Source organism: Mauremys mutica, chromosome 6 (assembly GCF_020497125.1).
Source record: "Mauremys mutica isolate MM-2020 ecotype Southern chromosome 6, ASM2049712v1, whole genome shotgun sequence".
In the NCBI taxonomy this organism is placed as follows: Eukaryota; Metazoa; Chordata; order Testudines; family Geoemydidae; genus Mauremys; species Mauremys mutica.
Genome location: NC_059077.1, coordinates 95,852,288 through 95,877,891, shown reverse-complemented (window position 1 = coordinate 95,877,891; position 25,604 = coordinate 95,852,288). Strand labels below are relative to the sequence as shown.

The 25,604-nt window shown below is 40.1% G+C and overlaps 1 protein-coding gene across 1 annotated transcript in view; it reads left to right on the top strand.

The window, feature by feature from the left end:
- Positions 1 to 25,604, top strand: part of LOC123372731 (guanine nucleotide-binding protein G(q) subunit alpha) — a 209,101-nt gene that overhangs the window by 110,570 nt on the left and 72,927 nt on the right. Inside the window, exon 3 of the mRNA XM_045021101.1 lies at positions 16,869 to 17,023. Within this exon, the coding sequence (XP_044877036.1) occupies positions 16,869 to 17,023 (155 nt within the window). The remainder of the gene's footprint in view (positions 1 to 16,868; positions 17,024 to 25,604) is intronic.

The window sequence follows — 25,604 nt, the reverse complement described above, 5'->3', positions numbered from 1 at the left end:
CCCTTTTTCAATATAATCCTTTCCTCTTTCTTCTCCTCCAGGTAAATTATATTGTCAGTTAAGATCCTCCCTTTTGAATTGTGAAGACCTATATATTTTTTTAAATAATTGGGTTAAAGAGAAAAATAGAAAAGTGGTACATCCTTTCTCCAAGGGTTAGAATTTAAGAATGTAAAGTATAATCCCAGTTCAGATGGTTGGATTTTTATTAATTGTTTTCTCTCTCCAGCAGTATTTATAAACAAATTTGATAGCTATTGCTAATTTATTTGAGTTTGGCAAAGACAAAAACAAACAACTTCCTTTTCCCACCCAGCAAAAAAGTAACTTTATATTCTTGTCCTATGGATTTATCGGGAAATACTTTTAGGTGTTGCAGAAAAAAACATGAGCTAAATTCTGAGCTGACTACTGCCGAAGCAGACTCCATTGACTTCAGGAGGTTTTATGAGGATGTACATCAGTGTTGAATTTCACCTAGGAATTTCAGTAAGACTCTGATCACTGCTATGACCCAGCAAACCTCCAGGATAATTGCTCAGGAGGATTAAGTGATTCACTGTAGAATCCTTGCTTTTCAAGTAATGAGAATTCAGAGTTTTCCCAGAAGGACAGTGATCCGACTGTCCTTTCATTTTCTACCCCTCTTATTCCCTTACCTGAAAGCCTCCTCAATGTTTAATTTAATTTAAGGGCGAAAAAAACCATTTCTGCTTTTAGTCACCTAGGTGTAACACCCACTAAAAACTGCAGCACAATATAAACAATTTTAATTTTTTAAAAACACATTTTTCCCACTTTGTGATCATAGGACATACTGAGACCATTCAGTAGTATGTCTCTGACCCCTCACTAAAACCTTGTAGACGAAACTCCTTTTAAACTCTGGCAGATAGCTAACCCTTCCTAAATCAACATTATGTAACCTAATTAGACCAACACATTTAAATATCAAATAAATTAGTAAACAGAATGAATGTTTTTCTCTCTTCTTTGAAATGTGGTCTGTGTTAGGTTAAGCCGTGAGTAACAATCAGCTTCACACACACCATGTTATACAGACAGTAGTGTTTTCAAATTGTTGTTTATGCAGGACTCTCTTCCCCCTTCCCACTTAGGAAATTTTTTCTAGCTGATAATGAAAGCTGGCTCCATGTTTCATGAGACTAGCAGTTACATTAGTCACCAAGAGAAAAATCCAGCAGCCCTTCTTCAGTCCTTACTTAAACAAAACTCCCACTGGCTCCAGTGATTTGGCCCAGGAGAAAGTAATCAGCAATTTAACAGCTTGTGTCTACAGTATATAAGATGCCATGTTAGTTTGATCTCATGTGTCAGATGTAGCATTCTTCCTTCCTTTTCAGCTTATTTAACACCTTGGGCCAAATTCATGCCTAATATGACTCCACTCCTAATATAACTCCAAAGTTACATCTGAGCTAAATATAACTCCTTATTTCAGACACGGCAATTCTCTAGTGTGGACATAGGCTGAGACAACAAAGATTTTGGACAATGCCAGGAATAACTGGGTGAGAAAATTCTCGGTGATAGGATAAAGTCTAGTTTTACATGCCCAGATTAAGATTGTAGCTAATTTTCGGACGCCCCTTTCCACGGAATGATGTAATGGTTTTAAAATGCAGTCTCTCTGAGTGGGAAAGACACAAACACAACAATTTAAGTTTGGTGCAGTATTTGCAGAGCAAGACTCCCACTGGGATGATCACATTTTTTTGAAAGGACCCTCCCAAGCCTCATACTTACTTCTCAAAATTTTACTTTTGAGCTTCTTCCTTTCTCCTGGCCATTCTTTAGCCAGCAGAGGGCACTCACTTTCTTTGAAACACAGCAAAGCATAACTTAAAACCACAAAGAAGTGAAACAATGATTACTGTGTCTGGCAAATGAAAAAAAAATACCACATTACTTATCTGGGCTCTGCCATGCCACAGCTTATGAAAGATATGAAACTTAAAATTCTGCCTAGTGCAGGAATCAGATTAAATGTATACCGTTTAGAAGAGGAAGTGGTGTACTGATGTCCTAATGATTTTCGTCATCAATTGTCAATTTCTTTTCCTGTCCCTGGCTTACATTTTCACTTAACTTCACTGTCTAAGGCATGGAAGACCCTGAAAGCATTGCATTTCCTGTGTAGGCAACAGTGGCAATTGGGAATGGCCAGTGTGTCTGTGAACTGCCTGGATCCACTGCCATAACCTGTGGTTTTTGGGAAGGGTGTGCGGTGTTTGCTGTTCCAGCGTTTTGTACCGAGGCCCTTACAGACATCCCTGTGCAAGATATAGCCACCCAGGCTTTGCACGGGCATACAGAATTTGGGCCCAGCTGTATACGTGCACAAACATACAGATCACCCTGTTTAATGCTGTGATTGTATTAACACATAGGTTGTTAAGGCAATGGAATCTTGTTGATAATGATAGTTGCTAATTATATTCTCACTGAATAGCTCTCAGCTGAATGAAGACTTGGGTATATTTGTTCAGATGCAAACAGAAATGCGTAAAATTCAACTACATGGAAGGGATGAGTAATAACATCTCAGAGAAGTAATAATTGTTAATAGTTATTTATATTGTTTGAAGTTTACACAGTATATTACAGGCCTAGACTAAAACATGTTCCCTGCCTCAAATGTCTTAGTCTCTAAGGTACATCTACCATAGGCACTGGAGAAGGGTTATTTAAAAACTGCAGCGATTTTGCCAAATTTCTTGTGGAACAACTGCAGAAAGATCATTATTCAGTTGCTGATCATTTTTCAATCCTTAGTACTTTCCTCCATACCAGTTTGCCCTCTGGGCAAATGCAGATGCAAGGAAACTACTTTGGTATAAAGTGGTTTGAAGAGTTTTTAGCCTGATCCCATTATATTGGCCCACTGCTACTACAGTTTGCTCTTGGCTTTTTATGGGGACAAGTACGGTCCCTATCATCTAGAGTCTCAATTATACCCAATATCCACTGTGTTTAGCTAGGGGACACAAGAGAATCAAGTGTGGCTCCCTTCCCCCGGGCTGCTTATGTGTGGCTCCCTTCCCCCGGGCTGCTTATATGCTGCCCCTAGCCTCCTAGGCTTAGTTTGATTTCTATATTGGGGGGTGGGGGGAGCTGCTCCAGTCAGGTCAGTGGGGCTGGGGGGGGAGGGAGGGGGAAAACTCCACACCTTCCCAAGGATTGCCGTTTGGGGGTGGGTGGGGGGAGAACACTTCCCCCAAACCTATACCCATGCCTAGCCCTCGTGAAGTTTAAAGCAGTCTTGAGACTTTTTAGGGTATCCTAGCTGAATATAGCCAGAGCTTATTGGTATTCCAGCGTCACCCTCTTCTCTATTTTCATGCCCTATTCAAAAGCCTTCAGGGGGAGGGTTCCATATGAGTATGATACACTGGATTTATTTACATAACCTGGGGACTAAATTGGAGTGACCTGCTGGCTTAACGCCCTTTTGGATTGTTGGAGCAGTGCAAAAGGGCCTGTCCTGTATTTCTTATATTTGTCCCGTGAGTATCCACTGTTTAGCAAACTTGAGTAAAAAAATATGTGTATACTTGTGCCTGTCTGACTATCAGAAATGTGTATATTCTTATAAAAGAATATCTGTTGGAGAAAGCAGGACTGAAAAATGATTCTTTAAAAGAGCCCCAATACATGTATGTTTTATAACCACATGATTATGAGTGTGTATGTATATGGCGTGTGTTTATGTTGCCCCACTTATCTTTCATACTTGCATAATAATCTTTGATTATTAAGGCTATGATTTAGTCACGCATATTTTTAGTAAAAGTCATGGACAGGTCACGGGCAATAAACAAAAATTCATGGCCTGTGACCTGTCCATGACTTATACTAAAAATACCTGAGATTAAATCTTGGGGGAGAACGTGGCGGGGAGGGGTTGCTGCTAGGGGGAATACCTGGGGCCAGCAGCACAAGCTGCCGGGGGCCAACAAACCACGGCTGCTCCAGCCAGCTGGCCAGGGACCACTGCCCGGGGCCGCCGGAGCAGCAGTGCGTGTGGCTGTCCCCAGGGCCGCTCCAGCAGCAGCTGGTGTGGCTGTCCCAGAGGCCACCTGAGCAGCTGGCCCTGCAGTCAGCCACACTGGCCCCTGCAGAATTCACAGAGGTCGTAGAAAGTCAGGGAATCTGTGACTTCTGTGATCTTCGTGACAGACACAGAGCCCTACTGATTATTAGTGTTAGATTTCCACCTTTCCCTGTATTTTAGCTGCCCATGTAAATGTAAGTTCATCTAAAAACAAAATGTTTCTGTGTCAGCTTCTACCACTGCAGATGTGTGTTATCTTCGAAATTGAGTGAAAGAGGTTGTATCCCTTGGACTTGCATCTGAGACTTGCTGGGGAGGGCTTTATGAGGTTGTAGGTTTTCTTACTAGTGAACATGTTGTTTACATCATTTTAGTTTACACAAGTGTGTAAATTGACAATACTATACATAGGTTGTTTCTATGTAAATACATATAAAACAAGCTGAACTTAAAATATATATCAATACAGGTGACTTTAAATCTTATTAAAATATGTACAATCTGTTTGGCCCACACAAGGTTGTGCATAGATTCATGTGGCCCTCCTGTGTAGTAAGGTTGGGCACCACTGGTTTAAATTAGAAATATTTGAACCAAAAATCATGGAATCGCTTTTCTTCTCCCCTTCTTCCCCCCCCCCCCCAACAACAAAAAAAAAAGCAACCACCAAACCCTTACAGGGAAGGGCAAATATGGGGATTTGGGACTTGGATCCTAACTGAATGGTTTGTTGGCGCACAGCACTGAGAGTTCACTGAATTAGAATATAATAGTTTGATGAACAAATAATGTCATGAAGGTGCTGTGCTGTGCTTGGGCACCGGCCTGTTACCTATAAGCACGCACGCACGCACACACACACACACACACACACACACAGTCTTGATCCCAAAACTGTGCGCTTTCTACTTTTGCTGCCTGAAACCAGTTTTTTATTTTGGAAAAAAAAATACACTGTAAGTGAGTTTTATGAGACAGACTAAAACCTGCCCTGTCAGTGGAACAGGATCAGACCTAATCTGTTAAAATTACATAAATACTGTGCAATGAATTCTGTAATCAAATAAAAAGACCTAAGGAAACGGTCCAACAAGATTAGAATGGGATTTTGCATAAATGTCTTTTTGGTTCCTAGCAAAAGTAAATGAATTAGGGGAGAAGGAAGAACCACACATTAAAAAAAAAAAGGATTATCTTGAGTAGTTGCAGAGCAGACTGTCCAGGCTACCAGCAAGACAGAAATAATGAGTTGGAGGTTAATCATTGGTGTAACTGGAAAGGATGCAATCCTTGGCTGTTCCATAAAGAGACTATCTGAAAGTCGTAAGTTTAATTTGTCCAACCCTGCCCTCTCCAAGTGTTGCTCAGAATGTAAAGTAGCCTCTGTCACAGAGAACCTCAACTGCAGAGTAAGTGAGAGATTTTTAGAGCACAGAAAAATACTCAATAACTACACAATTTCAGGTCCAGTGTGTAAAAGTTTCAGCTCTGGTGTTACATTTATTGCAAATAGGAGATATGAAAAGCCTAATTTATAACCCACTGCAGAGGTAACATACCACAGGCTTAGTTCAGATATTAAGTGTGGTATTTTTACAGTTAGAATTAAAGACAGCCTGACAGATCTTTGCAATTGCACCCCTCTGGATGGTGTGTGGAAAATGGTGTCATCTGTCACCTGTGCTTTCCTATCCCCGAACGTATTTAAAGGTTCATGTAGCAGTGTGTAGAAACCAAAGCCATAATGCTGTGAAATATCTAACCTCCTAAAAATGTTAACTAAAAGAGAATAGCCTGAAGTCCTTGTTATCTACCGAGGAGAACATTTTAGTGTCAAAAATAAGAAACCTTTAAAAAAAAAATTGTAAGATAACATACCAGCAGTCAGATTGCCAATTCAGACACCTGTGCTACAACATACAGTCTGAAAGCCCAGCAATTTCTTCTGGGATAAAAGACTAGGGAGTACAAGAAAGTAAAACAGCAGGTTGAACCTTGGAAGTTTCCTATTTTGGCCTCCATGAGTGGTTATAGAGAAAATTTAGATTATATTTCTTATTTCAACAAATACTGATTTATAATTGTAAACAGGGAGGACAATCCAAGAGAGAAAGGATTATAAAATTTTGATTCAAGGTCAAGATGGCTACTGTATCTCCTTGTGTCCATTTATCCCATTCATTCTCTCCTGCTTGCCCCCCAAAAGGCAAGATTTTTTTCTAGTATAGGCAAACTCCATACTTAAGTGTAAAATTTAACTGTGTGATTTTAAAACTCAGTAACTGGATGCAGCCAATTAAATTCAAGGATTACTACAATAGTCCAATCTGATTTATTTTATTTTACACCTGTAACTGCTATCTGTTGTGAGGGCTCTATAATAGGTGTCTCTGCAGGCTTCAGGGAATGAGTGAGCAAGGCTGAGAAAAGACAGAAGTAACAGGAAAAAGATCTAGGTCTTCTGCTTTACCCCCTTACGAAATGTATCATTGGGGAGCTCAGCTGGCTCGGTTGTCAGAGTGCAGTTTCCCTCACAGCCCAGTCTAGGCATCACCTCAGCCCTCTTTCCCTGGCAGGAAAGGAACCAGGAAGGATGGGAATAGCCAGCTCCAGGGAAAGCAGCTCCCACTCCCATATGTAACTGCTTTATCCTATTCCCAATCTCAAGCAACACCTAGAAGTGTCAGGTTATGAACGAAATTATCCATCAAGCAATGCAAATCATTACACATCCTATTTCTAGCTTCAGAAAATCAAGAACAAAGAGAGCAGGGCTATGTCTGAAAGATCTGGATACGTTCTTAAAGGATGCTTATCTCCACAATCCCATTTTACCATCCCACAGACAATTCCATATTGCATATGGATGGCAGCTTTCTTTCCTTTCCGAACTTTGATTATTACCATTTGATATGACAGATGCTCCCAGGGTCTCCTCCAGAATCCAGAGTAGACTTTAAGGAAGACAGATATTCACTATTATCTCTTCCCAGACAATTTTTCTGATTAGGGCTCTGTACAGAGAGAAAACTGAAATGCACCCACTGAATGATACAATTTCTGGAGTATCTTGGTTTCTTGATAAACACAGATGTATGGTGTCAGGGAAGTCCGTCAGAGGCCTGGGATGAAGATGAATATCATCAGGTATGTCGTTTCATCTCAGAAGAATTTTAAGAGATTTGTCACAGAAACGAAAATCCAGATCTTATGAGAGCCTACTGGGAATGCTGATCTCATATACCTACTTCACTGATCCGGGATTCCTGTGGTATCTATCCACTACTTCTTGTTCTCCCCTCCACATCTCATCTGTTGACGGAGGTCAAGTTCCCATTGTGTATTCTCAGCAACACAAAGAAGTGAGTGCTGAGAATCACACTTTTTTGAAGGGATCCACCCATTAGTGAGCCAAGGAGAATGATCCTTATGTCAGATGCCAGCTGGGGATAGTAGAGGTGGCAAAAGTAACAAAGAGCTATATGCCTCTCCATCTGCGGTGGGGTTGTGGGATGGAGAATGACCTCTTGAAAAGATGGCCAATATCTCTGCCATATGCCTTCCCACATTTCTCACTGCTTCCCAGGACCATACAAAACCTAGGAAAGAGTGAGTGGCAATGATACCGTTTTATGCCATTCCGTCTGACAAGGCTATTCTCATGCCTGATTATCCTAGCTTTGAACTTTTCAATGTCTCTAACTCAGAGAGGAGGTCTGCTGTTGCAAAAAACCTCACAAGCTTCTATATGGGATCAAAAAGATTCAAAATGGATACTTGAATGAAGTGACAGTCACTCACATGAACTCTAAACAGAATTAATAAACATAATGTATTCTATTGGCTAGTGCAAAGTCCATAGTTTAACTACCATGTAAACAAGTAAAACATAGCCATGAATTCCTCCAGGAGGGTGTTAGTGTGCATGTATAAGAATGTATAAGCAAAAAGTATAACGTTATCGTTCAAGGAAAGGAAGTTTTTGTCCAATCCCAACACTGATGCTTCCTTAGGGCAACAACAATGCTTATTGCAGCCCCATAAGGTCACAGAGCACAATCTTGGAACCTCATTGCATTCTTTACAGAACAACCCAAACCCAGGATGTTTCATCATATTTCTTATCCATTTAAGTAGGTCTTCCAATAGCTACTGTCTCCAACCAGATGAATGTTGAAGTTGAGAGCTTTCTCAGATGAGAACCAGCATTGTACTTTTAATTCAGGCAATTAATCCATTAATTCCCCAAATAAATTCAAGAAATATTTTTCCTTCTGTTAAGCATTAATGTCCAGTCCTTTGGACTATCTCAGGACAGAGAAATCATTTATCCTGTACTGAGATCTGACAGACAGCCACATGGCCTTCAATACATAAATTCCCCAAACTCTCTATATAGTGGTCAGCTAGTCTTTAGCCAATGCCATTTTTGGTCAGTAGTGTTTACCACTCAGGGAACAATAGAGGATATGTAATGTATTAAATATAAGTAATGTAATATACTAAAGATAAACTAAATATGAGTCAACAATGTAATACCATTGCAAAAAAAAGCAAACATTCTGGGATATATTAGCAGGAGTGTTGTAAGCAAGACATGAAAAGTAATTCTTCCACTCAACTCAGCTGGAGTACTGTCTCTCATTTTGGGCACCACACTTCAGGAAAGATGTGCACAAACTTGAAAAATCCAGATGAGAGCAAGAAAAATGATTAAAGGTCTAGAAAACATGACATAAAAGGAAAGGTTTCAAAACATTGGGTATGTTCAGTCTGGAGAAGAGAAGACTGAGGAGGGACATGATAACAGTTTTCAAGTAAGTAAAAGGTTGTTATGAAGGGGAGGGTGATAAATTGTTCTTCTTATGCACAGAGGACAGGACAAGAAGTACTGGGCCTATATTGCAAAAAGGGAGAATTAGGGTAGACATTAGGAAAAACTTCCTAACTATCAAGGTTGTTAAGCACTAGAACAAATTACCTATGGAGGGTGTGGAATCCTTGTCAATGGTGGTTTTCAAGAACAGGTAGACAAACACTTGTGAAGATGGTCTGATAATACTTAGTCCTGCCTCAGCACCCAGGACTGGACTAGATAACCTACCCATGTCCATATTTAGATGGTTCTGCCTGCCACCAAGAAGGAACCCTGCTATGAAAATCCCATTGTAACCTGTCTGTGAACTTTAGCACAATGAAGAAGTGGAAAATAAGTAATAGGCTCCACAGATCTGGCCTGCCAGATTATCCAGAATAGAGATGGAAATTGATATCCAAAGGTTTGGGTTTGTTTTGTTAGGGGAAATTTCCCATGTTAGATAAGAGAAGAAATTGTTGTGCTTTTCCTGAAAATATAGTTAATAAAATCTGTAACTTAGGAAAGTAGAATTGAATTATTCTGTCTGTGGAACTCAAGGGAACTTTAAGGTGCAGGGCAATCCCCTGCTGCCAGTGACTGACAGGTTCAGTTCTGCTCCCAAGCATCAAACAAACCAAAGTGCCCACTGTAATTGATCTGTGGGTCTCAATACTCCAAAAAGAACATTTTCAGGTAAGCAGAGATACGTTTTCTTAATCTGACCTTTTGTTTTGGGCCTGTCTCTGATTAAGACCAACTGGTTTTTTGCAGTCCCTGAAAGAGAGAGCGAGTGAGAGAGCGTGAACAAATGCACGGGTGTTTGTGTGTGTGTGTGCGCGCATGCGCCCACACGTAATTTATAAAGTGTATAATTGTGTATCTGTCTGTATAGTATATGCCATTTCCACGTTCTTGCAGTTTGAGAAATAGGCAGATCAGATACTATGCGTTTACAGTAATATAATATCAAATATTTATAGACTAGTGTCCACTATATTAGATAGGTTTTTATTTTGCAGACAGACTGAAACCAAAGCCATTATATGTTATGTCAGAGTAAGCATCCAAAATCTAACAGCAGAATAAGAGGAGGAGACAATAAAGATCTTGACAGCCTTTCTGAGATCGCCTGCTCAACATAAAAATGTTCTGTTATACTTGGGAGGAAGCAGATATAGCATCCTTAGCCTGCATGTCCTCCTGGGAAAGTATTTATGAAAAGATACAATCTTTCTTTGTTCCATTTCTTATTTTGTTTTGGCACGCTGACTTCTTTTTTGCAGTGTGATTGCCAGAGGGGTATATTTGGAGAAGTTGCTTGAAGGCTGTTGGTCATTTTTCAAATAATGGGAACCAAAAAAATTAAATGTCTGACTCACTGTGGTGCATAAATTCCATATTGTTTTTGATGGATTTTTTTAGCAAATAAATCACGTATAAAAATAATGGTTCAGGTTTTTGCATTAAACCAAATACTCTGTCAAAAATAATTGTAATGTGCATGTTGGTAAATTTATATTGCTTTTATTTGTTAGGCAACAGCTTAACAGAGATAGCCAGGCAACCTGGAGTTGGTTTATGGAAAATATGAAAGCTGGACAGTAAGTGACAAAACAATCAGACCCCTTTGTTGCCCTGTAGTGTGATTGGCAGTAGTAGTACTAGACTGTGTGTTAGCTTTGGATTCCTAGAGCTCTTTACTTTTAAACAGTATCTAAATTGCACTGTTATATTTGCATCTTCCGCTGGCCTCCCTCACCCCAAATAAACAAAGGAATCAATATATTCCACTTCATGTAGGAAATGTCTAACATTCCATGAAGGAGAATGTGAACAGTTTTACTTTCTGTAAATTGTGTGTGTTCATATTTAAGTTTTACTGACTAAATTAAATTTCTGATATTTATTCACAAAGGATGAGCTAGTCATCACAGAAGAAGATAATTTCTTTACTCTGCTCAACCCTGAATGACATCAGAAGAAACAGATCAAAGTTCACCTTTGCAATAATGTGTGTGTGGAGGGTGGAATTGGGAGCCTTTGAAGAGATTGGCAAAATAATTGCAAAATGTGTTTGTCAGGATGTTGATGATCTGTTCTAATCTGAATCCTTAACATCCCTATCTCCCCCTTGTCCCCATCAACTTGGACTTATCTGTTCAGTAGGGTTCACTTAAGGGGGAATCTGCCAGAGATCCAGCAAGTGGTTTGTCATGGTGTTCCTTTGCTACATAACTAAAAGGGATTTATTTTTATGAGGGGCTATGTTAATAGAGCTGATAATATAACTATTAAAGTATATGCTACAAGTGTCTTTTCTGTATCTCTACTATTGTGATACAATCGCATATAAAAGCTGAAGTGATGATTGCAGGTATATGTCAGTGAAATTAGTGCATATTGTCTTTCAAGGATGTTTTAAAGAAAAAAAGTAGCTCCAAGCTATCTCATGGACTTTGTCTCCTTACTCCCTTTTCTGCTTCTCATCATCTTTCACTGGCTTTTTATTTTTCTCTCCACATTATATCAACACTCCTTAGCATAAGAGGTTTGTCTTCTACAGTGGGGACTTTTAAATGTCTATATAAAGTTGATACTGCACAAACTGCAGATTAATGCTGGGTCCTCAGCTTTTGCATGTAAATAATTGAGATCAGTGCTTCTCAAAGCCAGTTCGCTGCTTGTTCAGGGAAAGCCCCTGGCAGTCTGAGCCGGCTTGTTTATCTGCCCCGTCTGCAGGTTCGGCTGATCGTGGTTCCCACTGGCCGCGGTTTGCTGCTCCAGGCCAATGGGAGCTGCGGGAAGGGCGGCCAGCACATCCCTCGGCCCGCGCCACTTCCCGTAGCCCCCATTGGCCTGGAGCGGCAAACCACAGCCAGTGGGAGTTGCGATCTGCTGAACCTGTGGACAGGGCAGGTAAACAAACTGGCCCGGACCGCCAGGGGCTTTCCATGAACAAGCAGCGGACCGGCTTTGAGAAACACTGATTTAGGTGATAGTACCAAAAGCAGCATTACCGATTTGCCATTATGACAATGTGAGAGAGGTAAAGCAAATAATTAGAACCAATGGGAACAGACATATGGCTTGATTCCCTTTTTGCATCAAATGTATGTCACTGCAATTAATTTGACTTCAATGGGGCTACTTCTAATGACTTAGAAGTTGGCATAGAAAATACACTTATTAAGTTTGCAGATGATACCAAACTGGGAGGGATTGCAACTGCTTTGGAGGACAGGGTCATAATTCAAAATGATCTGGACAAATTGGAGAAATGGTCTGAGGTAAACAGGATGAAGTTTAATAAAGATAAAGGCAAAGTGCTCCACTTAGGAAGGAACAATCTGTTTCACACATACAGAATGGGAAGAGACTGTCTAGGAAGGAGTACGGCGGAAAGGGATCTAGGGGTTATAGTGGACCACAAGCTAAATAGGAGTCAACAGTGTGATGCTGTTGCAAAAAAAGCAAACATGATTCTGGGATGCATTAGCAGGTGTGTTGTGAGCAAGACACGAGAAGTCGTTCTTCCGCTCTACTCTGCGCTGGATAGGCCTCAGCTGGAGTATTGTGTCCAGTTCTGGGCACCGCATTTCAAGAAAGATGTGGAGAAATTGGAGAGGGTCCAGAGAAGAGCAACAAGAATGATTAAAGGTCTAGAGAACATGACCTATGAAGGAAGGCTGAAAGAATTGGGTTTGTTTAGTTTGGAAAAGAGAAGACTGAGAGGGGACTTAATAGCGGTTTTCAGGTATCTAAAAGGATGTCATAAGGAGGAGGAGAAAATTTGTTCACCTTAGCCTCTAAGGATAGAACAAGAAGCAATGGGCTTAAACTGCAGCAAGGGCGGTTTAGGTTGGACATTAGGAAAAAGTTCCTAACTGTCAGGGTGGTTAAGCACTGGAATAAATTGCCTAGGGAGGTTGTGGAATCTCCATCTCTGGAGATATTTAAGAGTAGATTAGATAAATGTCTATCAAAGATGGTCTAGACAGTATTTGGTCCTGCCATGAGGGCAGGGGTCTGGACTCGATGACCTCTCAAGGTGCCTTCCAGCCCTAGAATCTATGAATCTATGAGTCTATGAAAAAAAAATCTAATGAAATCAATGGGGTTACTCTTGTGAACTTGGAATACTCAGTGTACACAGGAGTTGCGTAATCAGACCCAGCTACAGAAGAACTAAACAGTTACATTTTAATAATCCTAAAATGTGAACAAAATGCATTTCATGAGGGGGTAGGGGAAAGCAGCAAACTTTGCTTCCTAATATTTTAGTTTGACTAAAAAAATGACTCAGCTGAAATCTCCAAGTGGAACTATCTAAAAGCAGTGTAGTTAATAACTTATCCTTTCAGTTGAACTGACTGTACGGAACAGTATTGGATACGAGTTTGGTGGAAAATAAAAACGAGTCTTGCAGTTTGTCTTTTATGCCGCTATCACTCTTGTCCTTTTTTCTCTTTCAAATAAAATAATTCTACTCTATGCGTTTCAGTGGGCTGAACCATCAAAATGTCACTATTAATGTCTTTCAAATGTTAGCTAATTCTTAAGGACAGTAGTTGGAGAACAGTATTCTCCTAAAACTCAGCATCCTTCAAGCTGAAACTCGTTACTATTGTATGAGTCAGCTTAGGATAAAGAAAAAGGAAACTGAAGTTTTAGAAGAAGGAAACAGAAGAGTATCTCCCTTCCTTTAAGTAGAAGAAATGAATTTGATGTTTTAAAGGCTGTTTTGGCTTGAGCAACATTTTTGGTAAGAACAAAACCTCCAAATCCCTCCCCTCGCCAAATACAAAATTAGTAAAAAGGTTTTGAGTAACTTTTACTGATGAATCTTGGTGCCTGTAACAGAGTGCCCACTTGGCTCCTGCCCCTGTTGGGCTGATAAAGTCACTCGGAGACCCCAGGTTCAGTAACCACCGGTGCAGTTCATTTACAGGTTGTGCTCCCACCACCTTTTCACCATGCAAGTAGCCCTTTACCATCAGGAAGGGGAGCACTACCTCCCTGCTTCTACTCCCTGCCTTTTCCCTTTCTTCCTGCTCCCCGCCCCCCAAGTGTCCTTCTCCTGAGGCTTTAATACAGCCCTAGACTGATTGGGCAGCAGCTGTCCTTGCTTTCCCAATTAGGGCCAGGTGATCTAACCTGCTCCAATTCACCTTCCTTAATTGGAGCTGGAGTGACAGAGGGCTGGCTTAGCAGTTCCTGCTCAGTGCCCTGTCACAGTGCCCAGTTCTGCACCAAAACTCCTTTTGATTTCAGTGGGAATTCTGGATGTGCAAGGAATGCACCACTCTATCGCAAGATTGTTATTTTGGACTACTTAGCAAAGTCATACCTAGACAATCAGTATGTGTGTCCCCAGGCTTTGGGGACAGAACCACCACTTCAATGGCTAGTAAGAGTGTAGTCACTGTCAGTGGCTGCCAGACATCGTGGTGGTAGAAGGTCCAATTACTGGCTGATACGTTGATGGTCCTTTTTATATATATTCTGTTGCGCTATTTCTGACTAGCTCATCTGACAACCCTTGCTGACGCTTCACACCCAGTTGGGACTGGATAAAGGATTTGTCCTAGAAATGTGTCTGTACTGTTTCACAAGAGCTATTGTACATATTTAGTAGAGTGCTGTCTCTTGTTATTTATTGGCGGTATTTAAAAGCTTTCTTTAATTTGTGCTAAATGCCTATTGTGGGGAAAGATGGATACAGTATGCCAGAAAACACCCTTTGGAGCTTGCAGCTCATGGATCCTGATAATATCCTCATGGATATCAAAGCAGAGACTGTAACATACCTATTTTAAGAATAACTTCCTACTCAGAATACTGTGTAACTGACAATATTTATTTTTTGCTGGCTGCAGGGTATCCACATTTTAGACCTTACTTTAACACAAAACAAATTTTAAAAATTAAAATATTTTATTAAAATTAAATAAAATATTTTAATTTTATTTGTTTTCCAAACTGAAATCAGAATGTGTTTTCTGCTTGAATAGAAGATAGTTGTCAAGCATGAAGTGAGCATTATTTCCTTTCTCCTAGGAATTCTAAGTTAAATGTATGTGAAAGGAGAGATACATTTCAGAAAACTATAGAACCGATCCTGTCACAATACACTAAGCTAACTGGAATATTTAAATAAGGGACCGGGACACATCTCCATGCCTGGAATATAAACTAGACATGGGAACAGAATTACTTGTGTCTTATGTTTTAGCTTGTCCTGATTCCTGGAGCTATTCTTTTAAGTTCTAAGTACAGAACTTTTTGCTGATCATAACTTACAAATGATTCTGCTGTGTTTTTCTTGTAGTTCCTTGCCAACATGTTTTTAATCATGTTTAAGACATTGATATCTGCCCTTCCAGTAAGCAGCTCCCTATCTTAAGGGGTGCTTTAAAGAATCTCCATAGTTTACAGTATAATATTGTTTGACCTGTAGTTAGAGACCATTTCTAGACATCCAATTTGTGCTTATTCTTTTAGTAGTTGTTTTAGCCAGGTTTTGCTATAGAATCTCTGTCCCCTTTCTAGGGGATCTCTTTGAATGGTAAAAGGCAACTGTACTTTTTTCCCTCAGTGTCTAAATCTACTGAGTTTGTAAACTGGTTATTGGGAGGTTTTTTTGTTGGTTTTTTTTAAATTTAGTTTTATATACAACAAGACTGCACCTGGAAAAACTGTAAGATAAAAGTGCAAATAGAACTTACTTTGAAAATTTGACTTATTAAATATATTTTAATGTGCAAATTGTAGCAGTTTATTGGCTTAAATTATTGAAATAGGACACACTTATTTTGCAGTAAGAGTGCCCGCCCACCCAGAGGCTTGCAACAGAATAATGAATTACAATGGATTTGATTCTTTTAGTTCCAGTTTTTGTGTGGACAACCCTTTAAAAGCTTTCTTCGTTAGGAAAAAAGATTGGATTTTTATCACGTTTGCTAACAGATGGTTAAATCCGAGTGTGGACGAAACACTATCATTTTAACACAGGTTACCCCCAGTGTAGCTTTAATAGTGTTTGCCTTGATCTAATAACCTCTGTTAAAACAATAACTGCCTTGTCCACACTAGGATTTTATTGTTACCGAGTGTTAGCTAGTGTGGTTAAGAAACAACAACGACATAAAAAAAATCTTTTTTTTCTAGTGTGGATTCATCCTTAGTCGTCATTCTCCCTCAGCTCACACACCACTGCTATCTGTACTTATTCACCATTTATTCTGAGGTATCAGTTCTTCCCTACCAGTTCAACATTTCTTCCCATCTCCAACCACCAAATTCATTTGTTTGAATGCAGATACTTATAAAATGCTCATCTTCATATGAATGTGGATTACTTGATCTGGCACAAGCCCATCCCTGGTACACATTGTCCAGGTAGCATGGGTTCAACTGCTTACTAGATGTGTCAAATAGGATGTCTTTTTACCTTTCTCTAGCGGCATGAAACTAAATGATATGTTGATCCACATAAAATGTACAAAAATCTCTATGTTGATGAAAGCGACAACTCTGTCGCTTTTTACAGATCCAGACTAACACGGCTACCCCTCTGATATGTTGATGAAGACTTCTCTCCCTTCTCATTCCCTGGGATCCCTTCCAGCTTTCTCCTGCAGCCTTCCACACCCCACATGACACCATCTCTCCCAACTGCGGTAGCTCCTAGTCCAGCTTTTCCTCTAATCTAGTATTCCCAAGGTATTTGGATATGTATTCACCTAGCAAGGAAATATATCCAGAATCTCTCAAATCAAAACAAAATGGATTTGTCAAATCTCATATAAATATGAAAAAAATAATGAAATACCCAATTTGTAAATGTCAGTTTTACAGCTTAAATACATGGTGTATGAGGTATCTGCAAACACAGAAAATAGGGTGAAAGTTATTGTTTTGTTTGTTTTGAATTAGGCCCATGCACAGTTAGTTCGAGAAGTTGATATAGAGAAGGTATCAGCATTTGAGAATCCCTACGTAGATGCAATAAAGAGTTTATGGAATGACCCTGGGATCCAAGAGTGTTATGACAGACGGCGGGAATATCAGCTATCGGACTCAACTAAATAGTAAGTATACATGGATATGGATAATTTGACTTTTTTTTTGTACTTTCTAATTTAAAATAAAATTCTGGTTATATTTTAGAGTGGTTCATAAGGTGCGTGTCTACATGTACTCACAATATAAGCATGTGTCGGCACATAAAATGTATATATACACCAGCACATGCTTTGTACATTGAATTACAAGGGCTAAAATTAGAGGGGGGTGGATCTCATTTACTGCTAGTACTGTAGTGTAGTTTTCCGAAAACAAGCATCCATTATAATATAAAAAGCTGTGATAAGAGTTGTTAATAGAAATCTTTTACCATTATAATGATTCATTTTTATTTATTGTATTCATAACCTTGGCTCCTTTGAATATCTCAGGGCTGGTCTCCACTACGGGGAGATCAACGCTGCTGCAATCGATGCAACAGGGATTGATTTAGCCGGTCTGGTGAAGACCGGCTAAATCAATGGCAGAACGCTCTCCAATCGACCCCAGTACTCCAGTTCTCTAAGAAGAGTAAGGGGAAATCGACTGGAGACCATCTCCCATCGACTCAGCGCAGTGAAGACACTGGGAGAAGTTGACCTAAGCTAAGTTGACTCCAGCTACATTATTCACATAGTTGGAGTAGTGTAACTTAGGTCAACTTACCCTGGTAGTGAAAACAAGCCCCCAGCCTCTGACAGGGCAGAGGGACAGCCTTGGACAGCTCTTTTGGGCCAAAGGTGCACATATGGGTGTGTATATAGAAAGTAACACAAATAGAGGTGAGGTTCTGAAATCCAGTGGTTGAAACTTAACAGAGTTGACAAGAATAGCATCCCTTCACTTGATTCCTATCTTCCCTGCTTTTTTATTGCCTTCTTCAGTATAACTAAGATTTATTTTGCAGTTCTGATGACAGGGAAGTGACAAACTTAAGCTGGTGTAATACTTCCTTTGATGTCAGTGCACTTGGTTTTATAATATTTCTTATGTTAACGAAAGGGAAACTGATTGTTAAAAGATGCCTCATAGCTTGTTTATGTTCTTGTGTTTGTGCAACTGTGATCTAAGTTTTTATGAAAATTGTTGGAAGCAGCAGGAAGAACAAACTAGACCTGAAACCAAAACAAAATATCTGTCAGGAAGGCCAGCTCTTAATTGAAAACGAAATTTAATTTTAAAGGGAGCTCAAAATACTTGATACTCTTAGCACAATATAAGAAACTTCAGTCCAGTTAACTGGAAAAGAGAAAGCAATCTTTAAAGGCTCTTTGGTTAAATTTGCCTCTAAAAGTATTGCAAGTTGAATTCTTGATGTTATAAATCAACACTGAAGTATTAATCTGATTAACCTTGGCTTGGAATCCTTTTGTGCTTATATTTTTTGAGTCAAAAGTTTCATAAAATAATGCTGTGGATGTTTACATTTGGAGTTTGAGAACAGTCTGCAGGCTAGCTCCAAGAAGTCTGACTGTACTGAGTTATTCCAGTGAGGTAGCTGAGGTAAAATTCTTCTGGTGCGACAGGAAATGCTTGCCTATGACTCAGAACTACTTGGTGATTCCACTGAAAGTAACATTAATTAGCATATTTTTCTGATCATTTGAGCTGTTGCAAAAAATCACATAGCCTCCACTGGCTGTGCAGCCATGGTATCAGTTTTCTTCTGGATGGAGCCTGTACATTAGAAGGACAAATGAAATGGATCATCTCATTCCAGCCTCTCTTTGTTCAGATGGCAAAGCTACCATGCGGTTTGGCATAAGTAGAGGCTCCTCTTCAAGGGATGGAAATAAGGGTACAATTCAGCACCTACTGAAGTCAATGGGAAGACCCATTTATTTAAATTTGAGTTATATTGGGCCATAGGAGGTGTAATACAGGTCTTGGTTGAGATTCACTTGCATAGCAGCATGAGGAAGTTTGTACAGCACCTACCTGTATCTCTGTCTCAAGACAACAATATTAGTACCTCCTTAATATAATGTAAGTATTTGGGGAGCTACTCTAAGTTACGGCAACCTGCCTTGATTGCCTATAGGCGTCTTTGCAACTTGGAGCTACCCAGCATGGCCATAGTGGGATCTCACCCCCTTCCACTCCTGGTGTGCCCCTCCCACTCTTAGCACTCCTGCCGGAATGGGAGTTGTTGTCCTACACAGTGCCTGGACTGAGGGGAATTCTCCCTCAGCCAGTAGAGAGCTTGTACTGCTCTTATGTAGAAGCAGCAAAGAATCCTGTGGCACCTTATAGACTAACAGACGTTTTGCAGCATGAGCTTTCGTGGGTGAATACTTCTTGCATCCGAAGAAGTGGGTATTCACCCACGAAAGCTCATGCTGCAAAACGTCTGTTAGTCTATAAGGTGCCACAGGATTCTTTGCTGCTTCTACAGAACCAGACTAACACGGCTACCCCTCTGATATTTGGCTGCTCTTATGTAGTGAATAGTGGCACACAGGGCCCAAAGAATCCCTCTTATCCAAAATGCACAGTATTATGTTTCATTTGCCAATAGTCTGACAATTTTACATTTTTTAAAACTAGCAAAATTGTAAGGGAAATTGTATATCAGTTACATCCTTGAGAGCTGAAGTATGGGGAAAGTAAATTTTAGGGACTTACTAGGTTGACTGTTTGCTTTTTAAGTGCTGTTGCAGTGTTGAGAAGACCAGCAAGGTGAAATGGGCAGAGCCCAGCCTTTAGCTTGGAACCACAAAAGCAGAGACTATAAGTTAAACTCCATATATAACTTTAATACAGTTTTTTGTAATTTAAGTTGTTTTTTTAATGGTAGCATGAAAAAAATGGAAGGGGAGTAAGTGGGATTGGGGAATTTCATCATGCTTTGAGGTTCAGTAGTACCTCAGACAGAGTTAGACTAGGATCATTTATGGTTCCAAGAAATCATTCACAGCACTCACCATAATAGCTCCCTTGGGTAATATAAACAGTACTGGGATGGAGTTTATTATACAATCACAATAGCAAATTTCTGGTACACTTCCTTATAAAAAGCAGTTATTTGCATGCACAATAGCTGATTTTTTTTAACCTCAAAATGTTGCCATTTTATAACATGAGTAATTTTTATTTACTATTGTTTGCAATTTTTTAATATTAAAAGCTTCTAGTCCACATTATGGATTAATTACAACACTGAATTTAATAATAAGCAATCAAATGTCAGAAATGAGAATCTCTATATTTTTATACACACCATATATATCTAATAAGTCTATTTGCAAATAAAATGTAGAGACAAGAAAACCAAATAGTATAAACCAAACTAACTTTGCTTTTGCTTTTGAAAAATTATAATGTAGTTGTTTAGGGCTGAAAAATATATTCAGCTGCCATTAGCCTGGGGAGTCACTAGCCAGGGAGAAAGATACCTGTGTGACAAAGCATCCAGAACAAACCTTCCTGAAATTTAATGCTGGGACTTCCAAAGGAAGTTAAGTGCCCAATTCTCATTGACTTTCAATAGTAGTTGAGCACCACATTCTCTCAGACTGCTTTGAAAATGCTAGTCTACAGGAATAGAATAGCGGTATTAGATCTGATTGCCACATATTGACAATCACAATTTTATTTCCTATATTTTTCAAAATGTAACTTACTATGTCTCCCATGCTTTTATTCTACCTTCATCCCCTTGCTTGCTTCTCTCCACTTATTCCTCTCTTTATTTTCCTATAAGAGACAATAATATATATTTTCCTGGGATGTTTTTAGTGTCAGTGTAGCCCAGTGGCTGCCACCTGTCTCTGTCTCCCCCTCAGCAGGGCCCCTTTTAAACAGTCAAAAAAGTTCTAACTACATTCTCAGTCCACAGTCCTTTCATTTCTTCACCAGGCTGGCAACAGAACTCATCAAACACGAAACTCCAGAAGTCCAAAACAAACACGGTTTTATCTCAATTCCAACTCTGCACAGTTTTTTGTTCCTTGGCTATGCTAACCTTACTACCAGGCCTCCTGCCTCTGTCAGTCTCAGGCACTTCTCTGAAGTGCACACACACACACATCCTTCCCTGGCAGCTTCCTGCTGCCGTTTATCTTGGATTACCCAATTCATCCCAGGTAAAATTTATCTTGTAATCCAGGCTGTCTTAGTCCAAGGCTGTCTAGCCCAGGGACAAGCCACCCTGTTACAGTAAGACTCTTATTTTTCCCCTCTATTGCTTCTACTACCTTATATGTTTCTCCTTCTTTTCTTACCATATATTGTCTTCTGTGCCTCTTCCTCTGTACTACTTCATTCCTCACTTCTCACAACACACAAAACTTTCTCTTTCAAAATCCTATTTCTTTATTCTAATTTATCCCATCATGTTCTGTCCCTCCAACCTCCCACATCTTCTCACCTGCCTTCTCATCCGCAGCCACCTGTTCAACATCTGCACGCTCAGACCTCAAACAAGATTTGGCAAGTTGATCAGAAACACAATAGCCAGAGAATGAAATTAAGATGAAAGACAATTGTCTGCTTGAGAAGCCACATATTACTCCCTAAACGCCTGTAGAATTTGGGGGTCAAATAGTTCCTGTTAGCAGCAGTTCAGCAAGTCAGTACTCAACCCTTGCTGTTATATTTTGTGCTCCAGTGTCTAAGGTTCAATTAAAAAAAATTAAACATCTAGCCCCTTAGGCTGCAAAGATATACTTCAGCATATAAACCAGATGTAAATCAGTGCAGCAATGTGTACCTGAGTCTCCAGACCAGGGGCGGCTCTAGGCATTTTGCCACCCCAAGCACGACAGGCAGGCTGCCTTTGGCAGCTTGCCTGCGGAGGGTGCGCTGGTCCCACGGCTTCGGCGGACCTCCCGCAGGCATGCCTGCGGGAGGTCCGCCGAAGCCGCGGGACCAGCGCACCCTCCGCAGGCATGCCTGTGGGAGGTCCGCCGAAGCCGCGGGACCAGCGCACCCTCCGCAGGCATGCCTGTGGGAGGTCCGCCGAAGCCGCGGGATCAGCGGACCCTCCGCAGGCAAGCTGCCGAAGGCAGCCTGCCTGCCTGCCACCCTCGCGGGGCTGGCAGAGCGCCCCCCACAGCTTGCCACCCCAAGCACGCGCTTGGCATGCTGGGGCCTGGAGCCGCCCCTGGTCCAGACAGGCTGAAACACTATGGCTTTGAGAGGTGTGAACTGCCCCTATACATTGCATGGAGTGTTGACTCTGAACCCTAATTAAAACAATATAATATCAACATGCTGACTATTTTACTGCTACTCAAAACATGCAGGAAAGGAGAGTGACAATAATATTATAGACTCATAGACATGTAGGACTAGTCCAGTCCCCTGCACTCAAGGCAGGACTATATAATAACTAGACCATTCCTGGCAGGTATTTCTCTAACATGTTCTTTAAAACCTCCATTGATGGAGATTCTACAACCTCACTAGGCAGTTTGTTCCAGTGCTTAACTAAAGAAAGAAATGCGCAGTATACTATGGGTGGCATCAAAGTTGGCAGAGTTTGGGTTGTAGCCAAAAAAAAGGTAGAATAACAACACTATTTTTCTTTTCAGTCTGACCACAGGGGAAAAGAGAGGGTAGGTGGTTTGTCCTGGGTTCTGCCCAGCAGCTTCGTCTTTTGTAGCTTCTGTTAGCAGATACCTGATAAATATGAAGCCCCTCAAACTCTTCCATCTATTAGAAGGAAAAATTCTTTCTGGTCCCGCGCACCCACAAGTTTGTGGCTGCTTCATTAATGCCCCTCACATATTGAATTCAGAGGTAGGCCAATGTTGATGGCAGCTCCAGGACTGAACCCTACCCTTCAGCTCAGGCCACCAAAAGAAGTCTTCAAAGCTGTAGAAACACTCCAGCAGCCAATTATTAACATTAAGATGACTTGATATATCAATTAACCTTAAGACAGTAATATGTCTGTCTTCCTTTCAAGAGAAATTTCAGTTTGTATTCTGAGACACAAGATGGGTGAAGTAATATATTTTATTGGACTAACTTGTTGGAAGAAACAAGTTTTGTGTAAGCTCAAACGCTTGTCTCTTTCAGCAACAGAAGTTGGTCTAGTAGCAGATATTACCCTACTTTGTCTCTCAATAAAATTAAAGACAGTCTCTTAACTGCAACATTTAGGGACTGTTATTCATATGGTAGTATTAAAAAGTGGACCTCTTCTTCAATAGTGGTGAAGGTGAGAAAGTTTTTCCTAATATCTAACCTAAATTTCCCTTGATGCAGATTAAGCCCATTGCTACTTGTCCTACCTTCAGTGAACATGGAGAACAATTGATCACTGTCCTCTTTATAACAGCCCTTACCATAGTTGAAGACTGTTTTCAGGTCTCCCCTCAGTCTTCTTTTCTTAAGACTAAACATGCTCAGGTTTTTAACCTATCCTCATAGGTCAGATTTTCTAAACCTTTTATCATTGTTGTTTCTGTCCTCTGGACTCTCTCCCCTTTGTCCACATTATTCCTAAAGTGTGGCACCCAGAATTGGACACAGTACTCCAGCTGAGGTCTCACTAGGGCTGAGTAGCATGGGACAGTTACCTCCTGTGTCTTACATACGACATTCCTGTAAATACACTCGTGAGTGATATTAGCCTTTTTCACAAATGTACCACGTTGTTGATTCATTAAACTTGTGATCCACTGTAACCCCCAGATCCTTTTCAGTGGTACTTAGTTATTCTCCACATAGTGCATTTGAATTTTTCCTTCCTAAGTGAAGTACTGTGCACTTGTCTTTATTGAATTTCATCTTGTTGATTTCAGACCATTTCTTCAATTTGTCATGGTCATTTTGAATTCTAATCCTATGTGCCAAAGTGCTTGCAACCCTTCCCATCTTGGTGTCATCTGCAGATTTTATAATCTCCACACCATTATCCAGTTAAAATATTAAATAATACCAAACCCAGTATTGACCCCCGCAGGACCCCACTAGTTATGCCTTCCCAGTTTGACAGCAAGCTATCGATAATTACTCTTTGAGCACGATCTTTCAACCAACTGTGCAGCCACTTATCTAGACCTTATTTCCTTAGTTTGCTTATGAGACTGTCATGTGGGACTAAAGCCTTACTAAAATGAAGATTGTCTTGTCTACTGCTTCCCCCCGTCCACTAGGCCAGTAACCATGTCGTAGAAGGAAATTAGGTTGGTTTGGCATGATTTGCTCTTGACAAATTGCTCTTGACACCCTGTTATCCTCCAGGTGCTTACAAATTGATTGTTTAATAATTTGTTCCAGCATATTGTCAGGTAATCTCTCATGCTGCAGTGTTGTGGAAGATGCTGTTATTTATATAATATTTATACAACACGATAGGTATGCATATAGCTTTGAAGGCAAATAAAAATGACAGGCCCTTACCCCAAGTAACATACAGTTTATAGCCTTCCATTGAGATAGGATAGTCAGAGGAAAATAGCTTGCACACATTTGTGCTCTCTCTCTCTCTCTCATATATATATATATATATATATATATATATATACACACACACACACACGCACACGCTATCTCAATATAATGCCACCCAATATAACACGAATTTGGATATGACGCGGTAAAGCAGTGCTCTGGGTGGGCGGGGCTGCGCACTCCGGTGGATCAAAGCAAGTTCAATATAACACGGTTTCACCTGTAACATGGAAAATGGAATGTGCTTAGAAAATAAGGTGCTATAGAAAATCCTAAGATAAAAATTCAAAAACTTCTGAAGGGAAGGGAGTGAAACAATAATTATGCAGTGTGTACTTATATATATGTATTTATACTTCTGAATTTACTTTGCTATCTGACTAATTGTTCAGCCTCATTTCCCATCCCAAATAGCAGAGTTTTGAAATTTTGTGAAAACTTCTTCAGCTCTGATTATTTGCTTTTTCAGACTTCTTGCTGGTAGTGGTTGCCTGGAAGTACTTGTGTAGAAAAGTCCAAGTTGAGAGAGGCAGTTGGGCAAGGCTTGGATGGGATAAGACTAAAACAAACACCCTTGTCCTCCTCCTTCACTTTCCACTCTATACATACAACCAAGAGGTTTATTGCATTCTCTTTAGATTTATGTTAGATACACTCTGGAAACTCAAACAGCTTTCTCAAAGTTGCCTGTTAACTTTTCAATAAAGTTGAATATGGCATGAAGCCCCAGGAATATGAACCTTCCCAAGTTGATAAAAGCTGTAATGAGGCAGACAGTACTTGTTTATATTATAGCTTTGTTCACAGCTTGTTATAATACACTGAAAATCAATTCCATTTACTTCACTGCATACATAAAACAGCATTACTGTGACATTACCCAGAGGATACTTATCTCAGTTTTGTTGGCATCAATCCTAGAGGTTAGAAAAATCCCACTACATCAGCTTTTAAAATATGACATTTTTCCAAGAAATACTTTGCTTGTGTGTGCTTTGAGGCATGTAAAATGTACATACATTCACAATTGTTTAGAAAGAGTTTTCCTTGAAATCATGCATCAACTAGTATAAAAATTATTACAATAACAATAAAAAAAATCACAGCTTATTGTTTTGAAGTAGATGGCAGGACAGTGCTGGTTTTGTACAGTCTCATCTGCCAGAGTTTGGTTTTGCAAAAACAAAACCAGGGTGGCTCCAG